General features: G+C 45.1%; 1 protein-coding gene across 2 annotated transcripts in view; it reads left to right on the forward strand.

Moving 5' to 3' along the window:
- The window catches only part of CRACR2A (calcium release activated channel regulator 2A), a 114,121-nt gene extending 106,351 nt beyond the window's left edge, over positions 1-7,770 (forward strand). For both annotated transcript variants that reach the window (XM_090043908.1, XM_090043909.1), the window contains 2 exons: positions 3,497-3,573; positions 5,489-7,770. In XM_090043908.1, the coding sequence (XP_089900034.1) occupies positions 3,497-3,573; positions 5,489-5,579 (168 nt within the window). In that variant the 3' untranslated portion in view covers positions 5,580-7,770. The remainder of the gene's footprint in view (positions 1-3,496; positions 3,574-5,488) is intronic.
- The last annotated feature ends 12,618 nt before the right edge of the window (positions 7,771-20,388 follow it).

Raw genomic sequence — 20,388 nt, forward strand, 5'->3', positions numbered from 1 at the left:
AGAACAGGTGCACATTGCAGGGGCGTGCAGGGAGTAGATCATGGCTCTGCCACAGGCCCTGTTCCTGCACTTTCATCACCCCACAATCCCAATCCTAACCCCAGCCTTGGCCCTGCCCACCTGTCCCACTCCTGGATGCTGCTCCCCACCCACCTGCAGCCCAATCCCAGCCACCCAGCCAAGTGTGGGGGCTGCTTCAGGAGTTTTTGTGAGCTAGTGGGGGAGGGTGCTTATATGACCCGCGACAGCTCACTAAAACTCCTTAAGTGGCCATCTGGCTAAGATGATTGCCCACCGCTAAGCTAGAGGATGCGAGCATCTCCAGGCTGCCTGTATTCTTGTGCCATAAAGTAGACATCTGCCACTAAATAGCAGCACAATTGAGACCACCTTTGTAGAGCACCCTTGAATGCAGCTACTATTTGCTGTGTGACAAGGGGCATGAATGTCTGTGTGCTTAGTCTTTCTGCCACCATAAACATTTTTATGGTGCCACAAAAGTGACGAAAGGAGACATCAGTTCCATTCCTAACAGGATCGTGGACAAGCAGCAGAGAGTGAATAAAAATACATGAAGTGTAGTTTGAATTTGTAGAAGGTAAGAGAACCACAGATGCAGTATTAGTGATGAGGTAGATGCAGGAAAAAGTTCCAAGAGAGAATAAGGATCCATATTTTGCATTTCTGGACATGAAGAAGGCATTTGATAGTATTCCCATTAGTCAGTACATTGGTGTTGGAGAATGGAAGGAGTGTCAGAAAAGGTTCTGCAAGTGGTAGAAAGATAGGTCAGAACTACAGATAGAATGACAGACGTCTTTGACCCAGCACCCAGGTTCTGTGCTAAGCCCACGGCTGAAAAGTCTTAAAACTTTTAGAGAAAGGCAGTCTAAAAAAGAATCAGAAGAACAGATGTAGTGATGAGGAGCAGATGTGGATGGGAAGACAAAGTAGTGAAGGATAGAAAAGGGGATTTCATGAAAGTCAGGAACATTCATTCATATGCTTGGAATCTCAAATGACAAAGGCAACTGTGCAGCAGAAGTAAGAAAGAGGGTTGAAATGGGATGGAAAAAATTGAAAGGTGTTGTAATGTCCATATTTACCTGAATCCAAGACAACTTTGAATTTAGAACCACCTCCCCAAAATTATTTCTACACATGGACAATTATAAAAGTGTGTTTCCCCCCTGATGTCTGCTCCTTCCCACTGCCTGCCTCTCACCAGCCACTTGCATCCCATGGTAGCCCCCTCTTGTCCTTGCTACTGCTGCATGCTACACTTGCACTGATTTCCTTGCTAGTCTCTGGCTATGCTCTGGATCCTGTTGCACTGGCTCCATGCTGATTTCCCCCACTGCTCCCTGGCTCAATAGGGAGGCAAGGGGCAGTGCAGGACTCAGCAGGGAGCCAGGGAGCAGTGAAGGAATCAGCACTGGATCCTACAATTCCTTCTGACTTCACACTGAGCCCCTCACTTTTCTAGAGCACAGAGCTCTAGGGAGCAGTGAAGGAATCAGGATGGTGCCAGAGAGCAGTGTTGGACCCAGTGCTGTCTGGAGGTGATGCATTTTTACTAATTACTTCGTTCTAAGACATTGAATGGGGATTAAAAAACACCTCATCTTAGAATTGAGTAAATATGGTACTGGATATGATAAAAGGATGCCAGACTTGTGACCTGACAGTGTTGTTAGGGCTTTTGACAAGACCATAATTCTGAACCTTCCTAAAAGGGAGGGGGGGATTTGTTGCTTGGGTGTATTCAGCAGCTGCTTTAATTCTAACTGCTGCATCTATCCATTCCTGTGCCAGCATAAGTAGAGCTAAGCTAAACTAAACAAAATAGGTACAAAATTAGTGGTTTAGTTCCACATACGGGAGTGAAGAGATGTAACAATTATGCTGAAATAGTTTATACTGGTATAATTTAGTACTGTCAAAATGGTTACATCTCAACATACTCTATAGAAAGGAAACCTGGTCAGTGAGACGGAAAAAAGAAAAAGCAGTCGAGAGACTAAAATGAGGATGCTAAAGTGAATGTTGGATATTTCACTGAAAGGGGGACATGAAAATAACAATATGAGGAAATAGCTGGGTGTGAAAACCATTGCTGAGAAATCCAGAGAGGCCAGGCTGACAGAGCTCAGGTGAGTTCTGCATAGGAAATACAGTGGGAAATGTAAAGAAGATGAAAACTGAAGAGAGGAGGAAGAGAGGATGGCCAAGGTTGAAATGGAAGGATCTAGTCAGGAAAGACACGAACAAACATGGAGTTAAGAACAGAAAATACCACTGAATGGGACAAGAAGAGAAGGAACACCCAAGCTACTGACCCGGTAACTGAGTAGAACTGAAGGCCAAAATCAGAGAAGATACAGTAACAACTGATTTTGACAAAGAAAAATCCATGCAAAGTATCAGCAGGGTAAAGACTGTTGCATTCCTATAACTGGGATTAACCCAGCAGACCTGAATGTGACTGAATACCACATTTTCTTTGTTCATGATGTTTTCTGTGATACTGAACTGTGTCCTTGAATTTTAAGTGTAAGTAATAAATAACAAGGAAGGAGACGACAGAGAGGAGAGAAGACAGAAAAAAGAGAATGGATACATCTTTGTGGGGTGAGGCAGATATACCATGGAAAGCAATATTAATGGGTGATGATATAATCTCCTGTAAGAGCTCTGAGAAGAAAACTAATTCAGCCAAGTAGCTGTTTTGGGAAAGTGACCTCTTTTTGAATTCAATTTCCAAATAAAACTCTATTTGACGTCAGTGCTGCAGGAACAAAATTTTGAACTGATGCAGGAGACTTTCTCAGCAACAAGGGCTTTATTTGGCATTGTGCTGAGCATTCAGGGGTTTGATCCTGCATCCATTATATTTGGTAATGAATCTCCCTTTAACTTCAGTAGTTCAGGATCAGAGTGGGCACAAAAAGTGGAGGGATGTCTGCAGAAAATTTAGATGAAAACCAAAAAAATTTGTTTTCATCCTGTTTTTTCAGTCTCAGACTGATTAAACCTGTTTGGTTTTTTTTCCTGTTGAAAACCCAGTTTTCCATTAAAAAGAAAAAGTCTTCAATGGAGAATTTTCAACCAACTCTGTCAGGTGCTTGTTAAGATACTGAATGCCCTTACCTCCAGGGTAATTGAAAGCAATTGTAGGACCGTTCAGAATGATGCTTTAAAATTTAAACTCAAACAGATTTTGTATATCATAGAGTAGGGCTTAATAAAAACCATGGCATGAGCTTCAAAGGATTCCATGTTTAAGAAAGAATTCATGTTTTAGTGGTATCTTTACTCCAGAAAATAATACTTACCCCATTTTCCCAATAATCAATCAGACCTCACGACCTGTTTCTGTTTCTGTTTCCCCCCCCACCCCACCCCACCCCAGTGAATCTTCCATGTTTCCGCAATACCATTTATTTAATGACAGATTGACAAAACTGATTGAAATGATCTTTCTGTCTGATTTTAGGATTACAATTTAATTTTTTATGAATGCAGTGCCTATTCTGGTCACAATACCAAAGAGTCTGTGCTTCACTTGGCAAGGTAAGAAAGGGATTTTTGTTTAGGGTGAAGTTACACGTTATACTTAGACCATTCTACTATGGTCCCTTAAACTATGAGTGTGCATTCATTAAAGCTAGCTAACTCATGCTAGGTGCCCTCTGAGTGTCTCAGTTGCACCACTTTAGGTGAGGGTTAACTCTGGGCTGTGCTACCTAGCATGTGTTCAGGTAACTTCATTCTGCTCTGCGGAGATAAAACAAATAGTCCTCCAGCATCCCAGGATGCATTGCTCCCAGCCCCCACTCCCCAATCCGGAGCAGGGATAGAGTCCAGGTGTCCTTGCTCTTAGCTACACCCCTGCTCACCAGTCCTCTAGTGGCAAGTCAAAGCTGTGCAGCAATAAATGGTATTGTCCCTTGAAGTGTGGCTGCTCACAGTACATTCCTACATAAATACCATTTAACATTCCACAGCTATAGTATGGTCTACATGCAGCGTGTAACTTCACCTTATTTATTCATTTATATATTTTGCCTCTCTTCCTCCCTCCCCCCAGTGATAAGTGAATGTTCTATGAATAAAATCAAGCTAGGCATAAGAATGCAAAATAAGCAGAAAACTCAATGTCCAATTTATAGAAATAGTACTTCCATAGGTAAGAAGTGCTTACTCCTGTTCTGTTGATGATTGAATAAATTCTGACTTCTAAAATGACTTGCCCCTCATAGGAACCAGCCTCCCCTATGTTCTAATGACTTTTCTTGCACCTTTAAAATTGGTCAGTAGCCATGAGCTTGAAACTCTAAATAGGCAGACCCCTGTTCCCATCCAAAGCTCCACTGAAGTCAGCGAGCCAGACAGACTTGGTTGCACAGTTGATATTTATGATAGGAGGAATGCATGGAGCGTTACAGTTCTCCGTTATCGCTCTCAGAGACATGGGGAGTGCACAGTGCTGTGCCCCATAATAGGGTTTGCTGGCTGTGCTTCCTACTGCCACCATATTGGTTCAGTTCCATGGCCTGAGTGGGTGATCAAGGGAGAGATTTTCATTTGTACCTGAGGGATTTTTGCCCCCAAATTTCCACTGAAATGCAGCGGGTCTTGTATTCCTCAGTCTTATCAATGTATTTAAAAATAGGACTATCATAAAAAAAACTACCATATTTTCTTGCATACTGTCCTCACCATGCAGAGGAAGCAGAATGAAGAAAAGATATTTCTAGCATCATGGCTAAATGTTGACTCTGTGGAGCAGAAGCACACTTTGCTCTTCAGTATGGCTGCTCACCCAAAAGCTGCTGCTGATTTGGCAGTGGCCATGAAAGGGTTAACACTACTGATGCTGAAGAATTGACTCTGTCCCTACTGCATGCTAGCTGGGACTGAAGCACAGCCTCCAGCAGCCATTCCAGTGTCTCCATGCTTCCATTCCAGCACAGAAATCATCTTCCCTGCTTAAGACAGACACCCTGATTTTGAACAGCTAATTTTGGGGTGAAAAGTCTGTGTGGGCTTTCAGTAAATGTGGTAAATATGTTAATATTGAATGGTAGATGCTTACCAGTGCACTTCCTGGCACAGATTTCAAGTGACTTATCATTCTTACAGAAGTCTTTGAAACTTCTGGGATGTGTGAACGTATTCAAGGAACACTTGGTTGGCACAATAGAGAACATGATCCTCCCTAGACAACACTAAATAGAATTCACCACTTAGATGCCCAGAAACATTCACAAGTTGCTGTTGATCAGCTCTATCAAGCAAGTGAACCAAGTACTATTTTCAGTTTTGTATCATTAATTCATTAATTTCACAAAATTCAGTCACTTCCAGTGATTCTCTCAGATACCGGTGGAGATGAGTCAGGTCGTGATGTACCCTAGGTGAATGTTTAATCTTCTAGATGTTATTGACTTTCTCTAAGCAGCTTCTTTTTATATTTCTCTCCTAGGCTGTTAAAGGAGCAAGAAGATAAAGTGAAAGAAAGAACAGTTCAACTGCAGCATGACTCAAATAAAAAGTCTTGTTGTGGTAGGCAGTAAAAGGCTGGATCCAGTTGGACAAAAATCACATATCTGTATCACACTACAGTACATCATCAGATCTGTCTTGTGCTCCAAATATGGCTCACGCTGTGTTGTAACGGTAGCAGCAGGAGAACTTAAAGAATGTAGTACACTTCTGCCTTCACTCCTTTTGCAGAAAGATGTGAGGGTCTTAGTTAGGATTACATAGACAAAAGTATGTAAGGCAGTGACACTCTCTGTCCTGTGTTTGCACAACTTTTAGCACCGTGGATACCTCATCCATGTTTGGCTACTAGAGGTTACTGCAATACAAATAATAAATAAGAGTAATAATAACAAATCCACTTAGAATAAAAAGTGAATTCTCACAGGGCTGATCCTATAGACTAGTGGTTCTGAACCTTTTTAAGACTTGAAATACCACTCAATAGACTTGAGTGACCCTTCGGAAAATGCTACCTCTTAGTTTTCACTCTTTCTGTGGTCAAAAAAAAATAGAGCAGGTCTTCTGTTGCAAAGAACCCAGAAAGCCCACAGCAGGTCAGAATGGTTTTTAACACTATGGATTCTTATCTGAAATTTCTGGGTTTATTTGGTGACTCATGTTTGCACGCCTAACAGTGCTAACATTGCATAGCACCCCACAGAACCTTTGAAGGGATCTTAAGGCACCCCAGAGTGCCATGGCACCATGGTTGAGAATCACTGCTGTAGACCTTGATTTGAATAGGTGAATTAATTTCAGTCCAAGATACTATACACCCTTATCTTTTGATGAGAATGAGATCTATAATCATGTATCTTGAAATCTTGGCTTCATATTGACCTTTCTTATTTAATTTTTAAAAGCCTAACACATATTTAACTATAACATTCTGTGTTAAGGTTTAAGTGTAAATATACAAGAGTTGGAGGATGGAAAAGTCAGGATGCTTATCATAATGTTCACTAATTCACACACTACACCTCTACAGTATGTTGATTTCTAGTTATGCTGCATTTAGGACCTTGTTGTGGGACCCTAACTTGCAGTGGAAGGTGATTTCTCTGGGGTTTCACAAGCAAGTAACCTCATCTATGCTAGCATGGGTTTATCCAGTAGCCTATACAGTTACCCATGTTTCTAGATGTTACTAGTAGGTGGCTGTTGCATTACTGGAACTCTGCTACAGCAGCTGTGCTGCCAGAAGGCCTCAGCTGTTAAACAGACTGGAACAGTCAGAAGAAAGCACATATACATCTACATCTGCTGTCAGCTGTGGGGCAGTGGTAGCTACCTTCTGTTGTTTGCCAAGCCAGTTTTATTCTGTTAGCATAAAGAAGGGGTCCTGCCACTACCGGGGAGCTGTTTGTGCTGATATGCTCAGAGTTGTGCAAGCAGAGTTATATAATGCAGACTAGGTCTGATGCAGCTGCTCTGCCTCACACAAACTCCATCACAAAAGGCTTAGCACAGGATATTCTAAAAATTTCAGAAACACTTGCCTAAAATGAGACTACTTGGTCTTTAATATGGGACAGGAACTTTTCTACCCCAAAAGTATCTGACACGCAACATCAGGAGCACAAATCTTACTGCAGTTTGATTGGACCTTTGCTCCAAAATTCCTTCAGTGCCTTTAAAGTTTCCCTGCTCATGCACCTTAAATGGATGTCCTCATTTTCAAAAGTGTTGAGCCATCCAGCAGTTAGTTGGTTTTGATTTCATGTAGAATACTCGCAAAGCCAGCCTTTTGGGGAGGTATCTGTTCTTTTAAAACTGTGACTAGAGCAATATGTGAAACAGAATGTCATCGTGCCTTTTGGATGTTCTGGTTGGATATGAACGAGAAGAGCAAATTCAGAGCTGGTCAACCAGCAAGTGCTCAAGTCATCCTGGTTGCCACTCTTCCTTCTCATACATAACGGTACTTTTAAGAATGGTCTGTAAAATACAGATGAGCGTTGGAGATAAACAGCATATTTCTGTGCCTGTTTTATTAAACTATCCGTAGCAAAGCCAAAGACAGTTTCCTACAAAAGAAAAAGATGATTTATACAGTATATTTGCAATCCATTTTCTAAACGTGTCACAGTTTTTTCATTTAAATAATGAATTGATTTGAAACAAATGTAATTAAAAATAAGAGTTGTGTGTTTATAAAAGACCCAGAGGCTAAACACTAGTTATACATGTAGCTATTTTAACTTATTTTTTAATAAAACCTTTGCAGTAATCAGAGTACTCTTGGAACTTTTGTGCATCCAGATTGCCTGATGCTAAAATAAATCTCTGTGGGGCAGGGGTTGGCTAATTTTTTATCACCCTTTTCCATACTCAGAACCCATCTTGATACTCCTTCCATTTCACTGAGATCCAGCCAGGATCCCTTCTCTGGGATTTAATTACATCCCTCTCCCATTCAGCCTTTCATAATGGGCAAGGTGGTTTATGATTGCCTGGTGCCTAATTTTGAATCCTGCCAGCCCCAGTGGGTCACAATGTACAAGTTGTCTCTATGTCAAAGAACAATACACATCTTCCATAATCAAATTGGGATCAGAGGATGGACAAGCAGAGACTCTGTGCATTAGGATCCAAGCGGGGTCAGGGGGAAAGGGACCTGGTGGAGGGGGTCTACTACAGGCCTCCGCACCAGGAGGAGGAGCTAAACTGAGAATTTTGCATGCAGCTCTCAGAGGCTCTGCAGTCTAGAGATATGGTAGTCATGGGGGACCTTAACTACACAGACGTATGCTGGGAGGAGCAATCACCTAGATCTAACCGCTCTCGCAGGCTCTTAACCTGTATCCAGGACCTCCACCTAACACAGGAGGTGAGGAGTCCCACCAGGGGTAAAACCTTGCTTGAGTTAGTGTTGGCCACAGGGGATGACCTGGTGTGGGACCTGCAGAATCAAGGCAACCTAGGGGACAGTGATCACCAAATGATAAAATTCACTATCCAGAGAAGGGTGGGCATTATACCCAGCAGGACACAGGTGCTATACAGCCGAGTCGCATCTTACGTGGGGGTTATGTTCTGAAGTCAGCATGTAAGGCAAAAATTGCGTATAGTTGAAATTGCCCTTCCCGCCGGGCTTCAGCGCCGAGCAACTGCCACCACCTCAGGGCCTGGACAAGGCAGGTGCGGCACCCCACAGCCCATGTGTGCAGTGCAGCAGCTCCGTCTTCTGCATGCACTCCTTCCCCCTCTCATCCTCCACCACCTTGTCCCGCCAGGGCAGCCAGCTGAGCATGAGCGAGCTGCCGCCCCCAAGCCATGCAGGTGTGTCCAGGCAGTACCACGCGGTGCCGCACTATGCACCATGTCCTGGCTGGCACCTGGCGGCCAGCCCCAGCAGCCAAGCGCGTATAGCTGAATTTGCATACGTTACGTACGTGTAAGATGCAACTCGGCTATACTTTAAAAAGGCTGACTTTAATAGGCCCAGGGGACTGGTTAGCAGGGTACTAGGAACCAAGAGCCCAGAGGCTTTGGGGGTCCAGGATGGGTGGTCATTCCTCAAGGAAACCATCCTTTGGGCTCAGAGTAAAACCATCCCATGACAGAGAAAAGGGAGCAAAGGGGCCAGGAAGCCCCTTTGACTAACCAGGTTCACCCAGGATACCTTAAGGACAAAAAAAGAAGCATACAGGAAGTAGAAGCAGGGGGTAGCTCTAGCAAGGAGGAATACACTTCCTTGCCCTGCACCTGCAGGGGGTCAGTCAGGAAGGCCAAGGCAGATCTAGACTTCAGGCTAGCGGCATGGATTAAGGACAATAAAAAGTCCTTCTTTAGGTTCATTGGGAGCAAAAAGAGGGTGCAGGGTAGTATAGGACCCCTACAGGATGGGCAGGGGGCTTAGTGACGGACAGCAGGGACAAGCAGAGCACTTCAATGAGTTTTTTGCCTCTGTCTTCTTTAAGAATCTAGACAAATCCTCAATATGCATCACGGGCACCAACAAGGGGAACATCAGCCGACTAATGGTCGGTGCCAATACAATAAAAGACACTGGGAGGGACTGGACGTATTCAAATCACCGGGACCAGAAGGCCTCCACCCACAGGTAACGAAGGAATTAGCGAGTGTCATAGCTGAACCACTGGCAAGGATATATCAGCACTCATGGTGCTCGGGTCATCAGGTCCCAGAGGATTGGAAGAGGGCCAATGTCACCCCAATCTTTAAAAAGGGGAGGAAGGAGGATCCAGGGAACTACAGACCAGTCAGCCTTACCTCTATCCCTGGGAAAATCCTAGAAAAAATGATCAGGGAGCACATCTGTGGGAGCCTGCTGGCTAATGTAATGCGGAGGGGTAACCAACAAGTCCTGCCTGACTAACCTAGTTTGTTTTTGTGACAAGGCCACCAAATGTTTAGATGCAGGAGTCGAGGTGGATGTTATCTATCTGGACTTCAAGAAGGCCTTTGACACAGTATCCCATACCATCCTTGTAAATAAACTGGGGGGATTTGCCTTGGATGATTTTATGGTAGACTGGGTAGCAAACTGGCTGAAGGGTTGCACTCAGAGAGTAGTGGGGGACGGGTCAGTGTCAGCCTGGAAAGATGTGTGCAGTGGAGTCCCTCAGGGCTCAGTTTTGGGGCCGGTGCTGTTGAGCATCTTCATCAGTGATCTGGATGAGAGGGTGGGAAGCATCCTGTCCAAATTCTCAGCCGACAAAAATATGGGGTGAAGCTAACACCCTGGAGAGGAGGAACCAGATCCAGGCTGACCTGGACAGGTTGGGGAAGTGGGCAGAGAGCAACAGGATGCAATTCAATAAGGACAAGTGCAAGGTGCTGCATCTAGGGAGAAAGACCTGACATCATACCTGTAAGCTAGGGGGCAACCTTCTCAGCACCACCGAGGCAGAAAGAGATCTTGGAGTCACTGTTGACTCCAGGATGAACATGAGTTGTCAGTGTGATGAAGTAGTTGGCAGAGCCAATCACACCTTGCTGTGCATCCATAGGTGCTTCACAAACAGGTCCAGGGAGGTGATTCTCCCCCTCTGTGTGGCACTGGTCAAGCCACAGCTGGAGTACTGGACACCGCAATTCAGTGCGGTCTCCAGTTCTGGACACTGCAATTAAAGCGGGATGCAGACACCCTGGAGAGGATCCAAAGAAGGGCCACTTGCCTAATTAGAGGCCTGCGGAGAAGTTTCATAGTTTCATAGTTAGTAGGGTCAGAAGGGATCTGAGCAGACCATCAAGTCTGACCCCCTGCCATGGCAAGAAAGAGTACTGGGGTCAAATGACCCCAGGAAGGTGTTCATCTAGCCTCTTCTTAAAGACCCCCAGCGTAGGAGCCAGCACCACTTCACTTGGAAGTTGGTTCCAGATCCTAGCCGCCCTGACAGTGAAGTAGTGCCTCCTGATGTCTAGTCTGAATCTACCCTCTGCCAGCTTGTGACCGTTATTTCTAGTCACTCCTGCTAGTGCTCGGGGGGAACAGGGACTTCCCCAGTGCCTGTTGGTCCCCCTTGGCCAGTTTCTAAATGGCCACCAGATCCCCCCTCAGCCTTCTCTTATGGAGGCTGAACAGGTTCAGGTCCCGTAGCCTCTCCTCATAGGGCCTGCACTGCTGCCCCCTGATCATGCAAGTGGCCCTCCTCTGGACCCTCTCCATGCTGTCCACATCCTTCTTGAAGTGCGGCGCCCAGAACTGGACACAGTACTCCAGCTGCAGCCTGACCAGTGCCGCATAGAGGGGGAGGATCACCTCCTTGGATCTGCTTGAGATGCATCTGTGGATGCATGACAAGGTTTGGTTGGCCTTTCTGACTGCATCCCCACACTGCCGGCCCATGTTCTTCTTGGCATCAATGATGATTCCAAGATCCTTTTCTGCCTCTGTACTGACAAGAAAGGAGTTCCCCAGCCTATATGTATGCTGCTGGTTCTTCCTCCCCAGGTGTATCACTTTGCACTTGTCAGTGTTGAAACCCATCCTGTTCTCATCCGCCTGCCCCTGTAACCTGTCTAGGTCCGATTGCAGCCTATTCCTCCCTTGTAGTGTGCCCACTTCTCCCCACATCTTAGTGTCGTCTGTGAATCTGAACAGGGTGTGGACAACTTGGAGAGGGTCCAAAGAAGGGCCACTCATCTGATTAGAGGCCTGCACGGAAGGCCCCATGAGGAAAGGCTAAGGGACCTTAACCTCTTCAGCCTCTTCAAGTGAAGGCTTAGAAGGGACCTTGTGATGGCATACAAATTCATAAGGGGACAGCAACATGAAGTAGACCATGATCTGTTCACCAGGGCACCCCCTGGAACAATGGCCATAAGCTACTGAAGAGCAGGTTTAGGTTGGACATTAGAAACAAGTTCTTTATGGTCAAGGTTGCTAGGATCTGGAATGGGCTCCTAAGGGAGGTGGTGCTAGCCCCATCCTTGGGGGTCTTCAAGAGGAGACTAGACAGGCACCTGGCTAGGTTCACATGACCCCAGGTTTGGTGCCCCTTTTCTTGCCTGCCAGGGGCAGGCGGTCATACTAGATGGCCCACTGAGGTTCCTTCCGAATCTAGAATCTATAAATCTATGGAAGTTAAGGTTGACCACTGAAGTATTTAAAGAACTGAAAGACAATGAAGAGTAGCAGCATAGTGTTCTACGTAAGGGGAAGGGGAATGTCCCTTTGCCTTCCTATGGGGGGCCTGCATCACTGGGAATGTTCCTGCTGCAATGTTGTGCTGGGCTCTGAAGAGCGTGCCTCATTCACACCTTGATTCCAGCCACCAGCTCTGAATTCCACTCAGGATTAGGTTTTATTAGTTCAAATAGCAGTTTTGCCCATTAACTACAGGGGGGATGTATCATCCACATTGCCAGGGCCTAGTAAAAAGACATTTCTGCTTTTCTTTAGGAGGGAGTTCCATAAACCAGACAACAACACTTACAACGTGTTCCCTGCAGCCAGCCTTTCTCTACTTCCACAGGAAAGATTTGGGGCCTGAATCTGAGCTGGGTGACACCAGTTATAATGGTTCATAACTTCAGAATTGGGCCCTAGTTTCTGGCTCCCTGAGAAGCGCTCTCTGAGTAAGTGTGAAGGACCACAGTTAGGCTGCCTGCTGTTATTCCTGCAAGAGCTTTAAAGGTCAAGATTATGACCTTGCATGAAAGCAAGGAACAAATTGGAGGGAGCAGACAACAGGTGCATTGCATCCCCTGCGTTTACTCATGTTCAGGAGATCAGCTTGTGGGTGTTAAGATCTACATCATTAGAAATGAATGAGATGCTGATTCAGAGTCCTTGAATGCAGACATCCGAACACTGCAGAACATTTTGATTACAGAATTCTGCTTTTCCTTTTCCTGTCAGAAACGTACTAATAATCCATGAGTCTAATTCAGCATGGGGTGTGACTTCTTTCAATTTAATGGTGTTATTTCATGGGTAAACCTTATGCCTATGTGCCCTTGGAATGAATGAAACTGAAACCCAGTGAACAAGAAATTCTGCTCCCAGACTATTTGTTACATTGAATGTGCCTGCTTTTATTTATTTATTTATTTATCTTAAACTTGTGCAAAGCTATTCCTGATACACGTAAGTGTACGGTAAGTGAGAAAAAAATTAACTTCAGTCATTTCCTGGCATGGCTGTGGTTAACTAGTGGAAGATGGTATGATGATTGACAGATCAAATGAGAAGTGAAGTGACTCATTTCAAGCAGTGTGAAAGCACTTGATGCTGATTGATCCTCTTCATTTAGAATACACATTACCAAGAACAGCTCCCTTGCAGCGGCAATAATTAGGTGAGGAATGTCATGTGCCCAATCCTGTATGGAGATTTTTCCATTTAGAGATGATTAACAAAAGAGCCTAGCTTTTTCCTTAGCACAAGTGGGAACTTGTTTTACAAAGCAGATATATGCAAATAAAGCTGATTAGCAATGCCTTCTCAACCTCATCTCAGGAAATTGGAATAGTGCCATTTGATTTTTTTTAAATGACAAAAATTACAATGATAAGCACAAGCAGTTTTGAGGGGGGGAAGGTAAAGGCAAGTGATTTAACCTATTTAAAGCTAAACCCTATTCATTTGGAAGAGGAGTCCTAAGTGGATCATGTTTGGTTTGATCAAATAAGAAGACTCATACCAAAAGGTGATATCTCAAGGTCAAGGCATAGAGAGGCAGTTGTATCAGAAATGTGTGTCAGTTTATTCTAATGAGTGAAATTTAAACTTCCGAGTGAGTATGGGAAAGCACAAACTGAATAACCTGGACTACTTAACATGCTGCCCCATATATACCTCTTCAAATGCCTGTAAAATTAACTAATAATGAATATATATATGCCTGCAAGAAGAAAAATGACATCTATGTGTTTTTTAAGGAGACAACTTTAATACTCATTTTTGACAAAGCTCTTATTTTTTTATGCATTTTCTGCCACTAAAAACTGGCAATGTTGGCAGGGGTTGAGAGGGGGAGGGGATACATGTGGACAAACCTTCATTTATATAACAGTACCAGACTATCTCCCTTCCTGAGACTGATAAAACCTCACATATGTGAATAAGTCCACATATGTGGACTTTTTGTGACAAGGCCACCAAATGTTTAGATGCAGGAGTCGAGGTGGATGTTATCTATCTGGACTTCAAGAAGGCCTTTGACACAGTATCCCATACCATCCTTGTAAATAAACTGGGGGGATTTGCCTTGGATGATTTTATGGTAGACTGGGTAGCAAACTGGCTGAAGGGTTGCACTCAGAGAGTAGTGCTTATAAATGCTATAAATCCATGTTGGTTACCCCTCCGCATTACATTAGCCAGCAGGCTCCCACAGATGTGCTCCCTGATCATTTTTTCTAGGATTTTCCCAGGGATAGAGGTAAGGCTGACTGGTCTGTAGTTCCCTGGATCCTCCTTCCTCCCCTTTTTAAAGATTGGGGTGACATTGGCCCTCTTCCAACTGAGGACAATGGGCAGTATCTCCAATGTTAATGTTCATCATTTGCTTGTTGAGGGGCACCACTAGTACTTGTTTATCTCAGTTAGGGATTGCAGAACTAGGCAGTGATAAGAGTGAGAGGGGCTGGTTGTAGGCACCTGTGAAAATATGGGTCAAGGTGTCTCATGATCAGGGATCTGGGTTTTCCATATGCCATGGAAAAATACAGCAAAACACGGATTTTCTCCTTAAAAGGACAAAAACTCAGGAAACTGTGGGTTTCCCCTTGCAGGCTAGCAGAGTTCCAGCCTGCATTGGGCTGCTTGAGGCTGGGGGAAGTGGGACACAGTGGGCAGGAGTCGCCAAGTGGATGTGCACACACGCGCGCGCGCGCGCACACACACACACACACACACACACAAAACAGCCAGGCAGTGTGGTGAAAGGCAGCTCCCGCAGCTCCCTCCAGGTAAGTCTATGGGGGCAGAGGGGGAGGGGAGGGAAGGGGAGAATAGGTGACATAAGGGGGGGCACATGACCCCCCAGATTTCTGTGCCCACAGCAAGGTGTGGGGCACAGGGCTGCAGCCTGGCTGGACCTGCACCTGGCAGGACCTGCCTCCATGGCCCAGCAGGCAAGATCACGTACAAGAGGGAGCGCTACTCTGCCATGGCTGCCAAGGTGAGGGGCCCCCTGCCTGCCTAGCAGCATCAGGGGGCACAACTTTGTGCCACTGCCACACCTTAGCTTGGTGGCCATAGTGATGTGGCGCTCCCTCTTATACCAGATCCCGCCCACTGGGCCACAGAGGCAGCTCCTGCCTGGGGCTGGTCTGGCCAAGCTGCAGCCTCACACCCCTTGCCCCGCTGTGGGTGCATAAATCCGGAAGGGGGGGCATGTGCCCTGCCCTAGCCCCCCAGCATATTGCCTGTGCTCCCTCACCCCACCAACATGTCACCTGTGTCCCTGCCAGGCATCACCTATGTCCACACCCCCCTTCCCCATGCACTGGGGACAGGGGGCAGCAGGTCAAGAATTAGGGGCACCAGCAGAGCTCGAGGAGTGGGGGACTGTGGGTTGGGAGTGAGGGGCACAGCATGGGCAGGGGCAGGGCACTGGCATATCAGGACTGCCCAGTGCCACAAAGCAGCAAGAGGGAGAGTCACAGCTAGACCCGCATATCCTGGTGAGTGAAGGGTGGGGGGAAGGGGCTCTGATTTTCAATGATAAAAAACCAAAATCAAATGCCAAAATAGGTATTTAGAACTTACTTTATTAAAACAACTGAGGAACTGGTAGGCTTCCAAATTGCTTTAAAATGGCAAACATATCAATAAAATGTTGTGGTCAATTGATACATACCTGCATATACACACACACGTGTGTGTGTGTGTGTATGTGTGTGTACTGGTGTTTCATTTAGGGGTTTTTGATCAGAGAATTTTGGATTTTTAAACTGAGAAAACCAGGATCCCTCCAGTCATGATGGACATCCTAAAATTGAGATGCTCCAAACCTGTGGCCACTTGAAAATTCTGGATTAAACTCCCCATTTGTGGTTTAATCCAAACCGGTGTCCCACTTCTTTGCACCTGGAGTTGCTGCTATTAGCACAGTCAGATGACAGGCGATCAGTCATAACTCCTGCAATCTGCTCTCATCACTGTCAATTATTCTGCTATTAACTTTTAAAACCCACTCCATAAAGCAACCTTCTAAATGTGTAGCACCGTCTTCCATTATCTTCTGTAGTCAGTGGTCTGTCATCCATCCTTTCCTGATCTTACTTTCTGTCTCCAGTAGTCCATTTATTATAACTACTTCAGGGAGTCCTTTACCAGAGACATGTAGAGGGGAAAAAAAGCACCTAATCAGAAATAATCAATATGAAATGTTGTCTTAGCTGAGTTAAATTAAATCTCATTGTAGGTGATGGATGGTTAGCTCTTCCTTCTCAATGTGACAGTTCTCCAGAGGTTTCCTTATTGTCTTCCCCAGGGTTATTGAAATTATTTTCTTAGAAAGATGTTAATCTCTTGGGGAATCGAGCTCTAATAACTAGCAGACAAGTATCTTAATAAACTCTACTTGATATACCTCCCATGCTATTTCCTCTTAAATCAATACTTTTGTATTATGTAGTTCCCACCTTGTATCCAATTTTCTCACAGTGTAGTATTTATTTCTCAGGCTTAAAAAAGAGACCAAGAGTTCATCTTTTCATTTAGATCTGTGGGATATGATATATGATAAATAGAAACCCAAACGATTTTCCATTGCTGTAGCAAACTTTTTTTTTCTCTCCCTTGCTCCTTGGAAGGAATGGAAGGAAGGCAACCTTGGTTCTGCATCTGCATGACTGTCAACTGTGATGATGACAGACCATTATTTTTCCCTTCAGGGTAGGGTTCTACAGGGAAGTTGAGGTGGTAAAGGAGGTGATAGAGAAGATCATTTTATATCCCAAAGACCAGATTCTTCTACTGGTGCTAGTGTAAAACCAAGGTACCTTTTTAAGTTCAGTGAAGTTACTCTGAATTTAAAAAATGACCCTACAGGACATTTGACTATACCAGTAACTATTAACTCAGCACTCCAGCACAGTGTGGGAAGAACTGTATGTGCAAGGAGCTATTCAACTAAGAATCTGCTTGTGGTCATTACCGATCCCCTGTCACTTTGCACAAGAGTAGGCGTTATAAGTCCTTACGTAACACCACTCTGCCAGTGTGATGCCAGGCTTACACACAAGGTTGCTCTTGTTAAAACCAGATTCACCTTATTTTGAACTGGTACACAACTTGTTTTGTGGAGATCAAATTAATAAGTGACTCATGTCAGGCTAGCTGAAGTGGGTTAAGAATTGACTCACCTTAAACTGATATAAATCAGGTTGTTTAAATGGACATAATGGCCTCTACACACACTTTAAAAAAATGATTACACATTTCCTGAAACCAATATAACTTTGCACACATAGTGGTACCAAAGTCCACGATTCCTCCCTTCCACTTAAACCCTTTCCTGTTTGTTCCCCTGGCCCCATGACTCATGCATTCTTGGCTGTCCAGTAGCCTGGTGGGTTAGACACTTGCTGGCTACTAAGGGTTTGAAATCCCTCCAGTGGAAAAGGCCCCCAAAGCCAGGTCTCCCAATAGCTGGCTGAGTCTTCTAACAATGAAGCTATTATGCTGAGTAGCCACTAGCACTCATATTTCTGAGTGGCAGCGACTGGCTGCTGTGCAATAGGCATGCTCTGGGCCTGTCTAATGGGTGGGACCCAACTGGGGACTAGGAGAATTCAAGCACCAGTCCACCTCGTAACTGTGTCTACACGAGACGCTACTGCACAGGAGTGTTGGGGGGCACTAACCGCGATGCAACGCTACTGTGCAGTAGCATCAGAAAGAAAACATGCAGGGATGCTACTGTGCAGTAATGCTAGCTATTGTGCAGTAACACTAGTTATTGCACAGTCATTTAGTACTTGGTTATGCAAGTACTAAATGTCTGCACAGTAACAACTATGCAGTCTGCCACTCATGTAGCTATGGCCAGTGTGGAATCTGGATCACAATTGAGCTTAGACAGGAGTTAAGTATGTGCAAAAACTTCAGTTTAGGCTTGCAGGGATTGTTGTGGTCTAAAATGTAGATGCTGAATGAATTTGGGCACCTGAAGTTTTGTGGCTGCATGAAAAGGAATATTCTGGATCACCTCTTGTGACTGAGATGACTGTGACTGTGTTGTGACCTAAACTCCACCTCTTGTTGACCAATCTGGATTTAGCCTTTGATTGTGGCTGAGGAGCACCCAGGGGTCAGGACAGGTAGCATAAAGCTGACCAGCATACAGATCAGAGCACCTTGAATGCTGCTGTAAGAATATGTTTGTACCACAGGTTTAAGGAGCAGACAGCAGTATAGACAGCTGTATCAATTGCTAGAGGGTTTCACAACTGTTACTGTGGGTTGGTAGCAGTATCAGGAATAGCCTTGAGCAGTAGTTCTCAAACTTTTCAGACTCAAGGCTCCCCCTGTTAGACTCACAACACACCTTGAAAAATACCAGCTCTTAGTTTTCAGTTGTTTTTTGACTACAGAGTAATAATAGAGCAGTTCTTCTGTTTCAAAAAGCTCACGAAGATCGTGACAGTCGGAACGCTTTTGACACTATGGATTCATGTTTCAAATCTCTGGGTTAAACTTATGAACCAAGGCTGCACACCTAAAAGTGCTAACATTGTATGGTAACAAGTGCCACCCATAAACTCCTACAAGACCATTTTAGGCTGGACATAAGTAAAAATTTCTTTACGGTCTGAGCCCCCAAGACCTGGAATAGATTCCCTCCAGAAGTGGTGCAGGCACCTACTCTGGACTCATTCAGGAAATGTTTGGATGTTTATCTTGCTGGGATCCTTTGACCCTAGCTGACTTCCTGCCCCTGGGACAGGGGGCTGGACTCGATGATCTTCGAGGTCCCTTCCAGCCCTAATGTCTATGAAATCTATGACTCTATGAAATGAAAGGGCCTCATACATTGTGCAGAGCTAAGCCCAAGGGAGTAGGAGATGTTCTCATTCTGCTTCACTGTCACTCTGCCCTCACTTCGTCCAGGTATAAAGGCTGCACAATATGTGAGCAGAGAGGGGGCCCTTTGACTCAAAGCTATTAACATGCATAAATTGCTATAGCAACCCAGTATCACATGCAGGCACATCTTGGAACTGCAGTAATGCCATCGCTCATCTCCTTGACACACGGTATAAATCACTAAAATAGCTCTTAGGTGATAGGGCTTCTTTAGAAGTTATGATAATAAAGACATTGATTTGTATTAAACTAATTCTTCGATCACAGAAGGAGACAGACAGTTGAGGCGGAACTGAGCAGCCCCTACAGCCCACATAATCTATGCATTTCTATTTATAACTTTACATTGCCACCACTTTACATAAGGGAGAAGGGCCCTGATGTTATCACCATCCCCTGGTTCTGTTGAGTTCCAGTTGTAAGTCTGCTGCTTTTAGCTCAGAGGAGTTGTGGTTTTAGAGCTATGTACTATTAGAGCCTTTCTGTAAATCACAGTTGATCAACTGCTCTAATGAACAGAACAGCAAGCCTAAGGTAAAATTTAGTTTTTTCATTGATTTCCATCAGCTTATGATTTGGATGTTATTCCCAGTCCTGCTACTGATTTCATATGGGTGGCCCCACACAAGTCACTTTGCCTCTCTGTAGCTCATAGTAAGGTGAGCACAAAGCCCACCCTCCACTGGAAAAAGCTTAGAAACCCACAAGTTCAGGTTCAGAATCATGCCCTCAGTGGCTGGATCCAGACATACAGGCATGTGTGGTTTGTGGCACGGAAAATCTCTTTGCAGCATCACAAACTGCATGTGTTGCATGTTAAACTCTGCACCCCTGCTGCTAATCTGCAGCACTGGGGCAAAATTTGCTATTGGGATTTCCCAGTAGCAAAAAACACCCCCAAATCTTGCAAAAAACCAAGCAGTACAAAGCACACCAAAGCGCTGTGTGCCAGGACTAACATGCCCTTGGCTGCCTGCTCCCCCATTTCTGTGTGCTGCGGAGCCCTGCACTGGGGCACCCTGTACCCCAGCCAGCTACTGCTCAGCTGGTTGGGGTGCAGTGTGCCTCAAGATGGGGGGGGGGACAAGGCAGGGAGGCAGGCAGCCTTGGGCTGGATGCTCCTCCATCTCTGCAAGCCTCAGTGTGGGAGCTCTGCTGTGGAGTTGCCACAATGAAGCACTTAGAAGGTGAGGCACCCTACTTTGTGCTGCAGCGCATGCCCCTGCTGGTGCAGTTTACAGTGGGGCATATTGTCCTGCTGCTCCATGTGCTGCAGGGGGGCTGACTGGGGCACAGGGTGCCTCAGCATGAGACTAGCTGGCAGGCAT

This window comes from Crocodylus siamensis, chromosome 4 (assembly GCF_052110815.1).
Source record: "Crocodylus siamensis isolate JL-2025a chromosome 4, ASM5211081v1, whole genome shotgun sequence".
NCBI lineage: Eukaryota > Metazoa > Chordata > Crocodylia > Crocodylidae > Crocodylus > Crocodylus siamensis.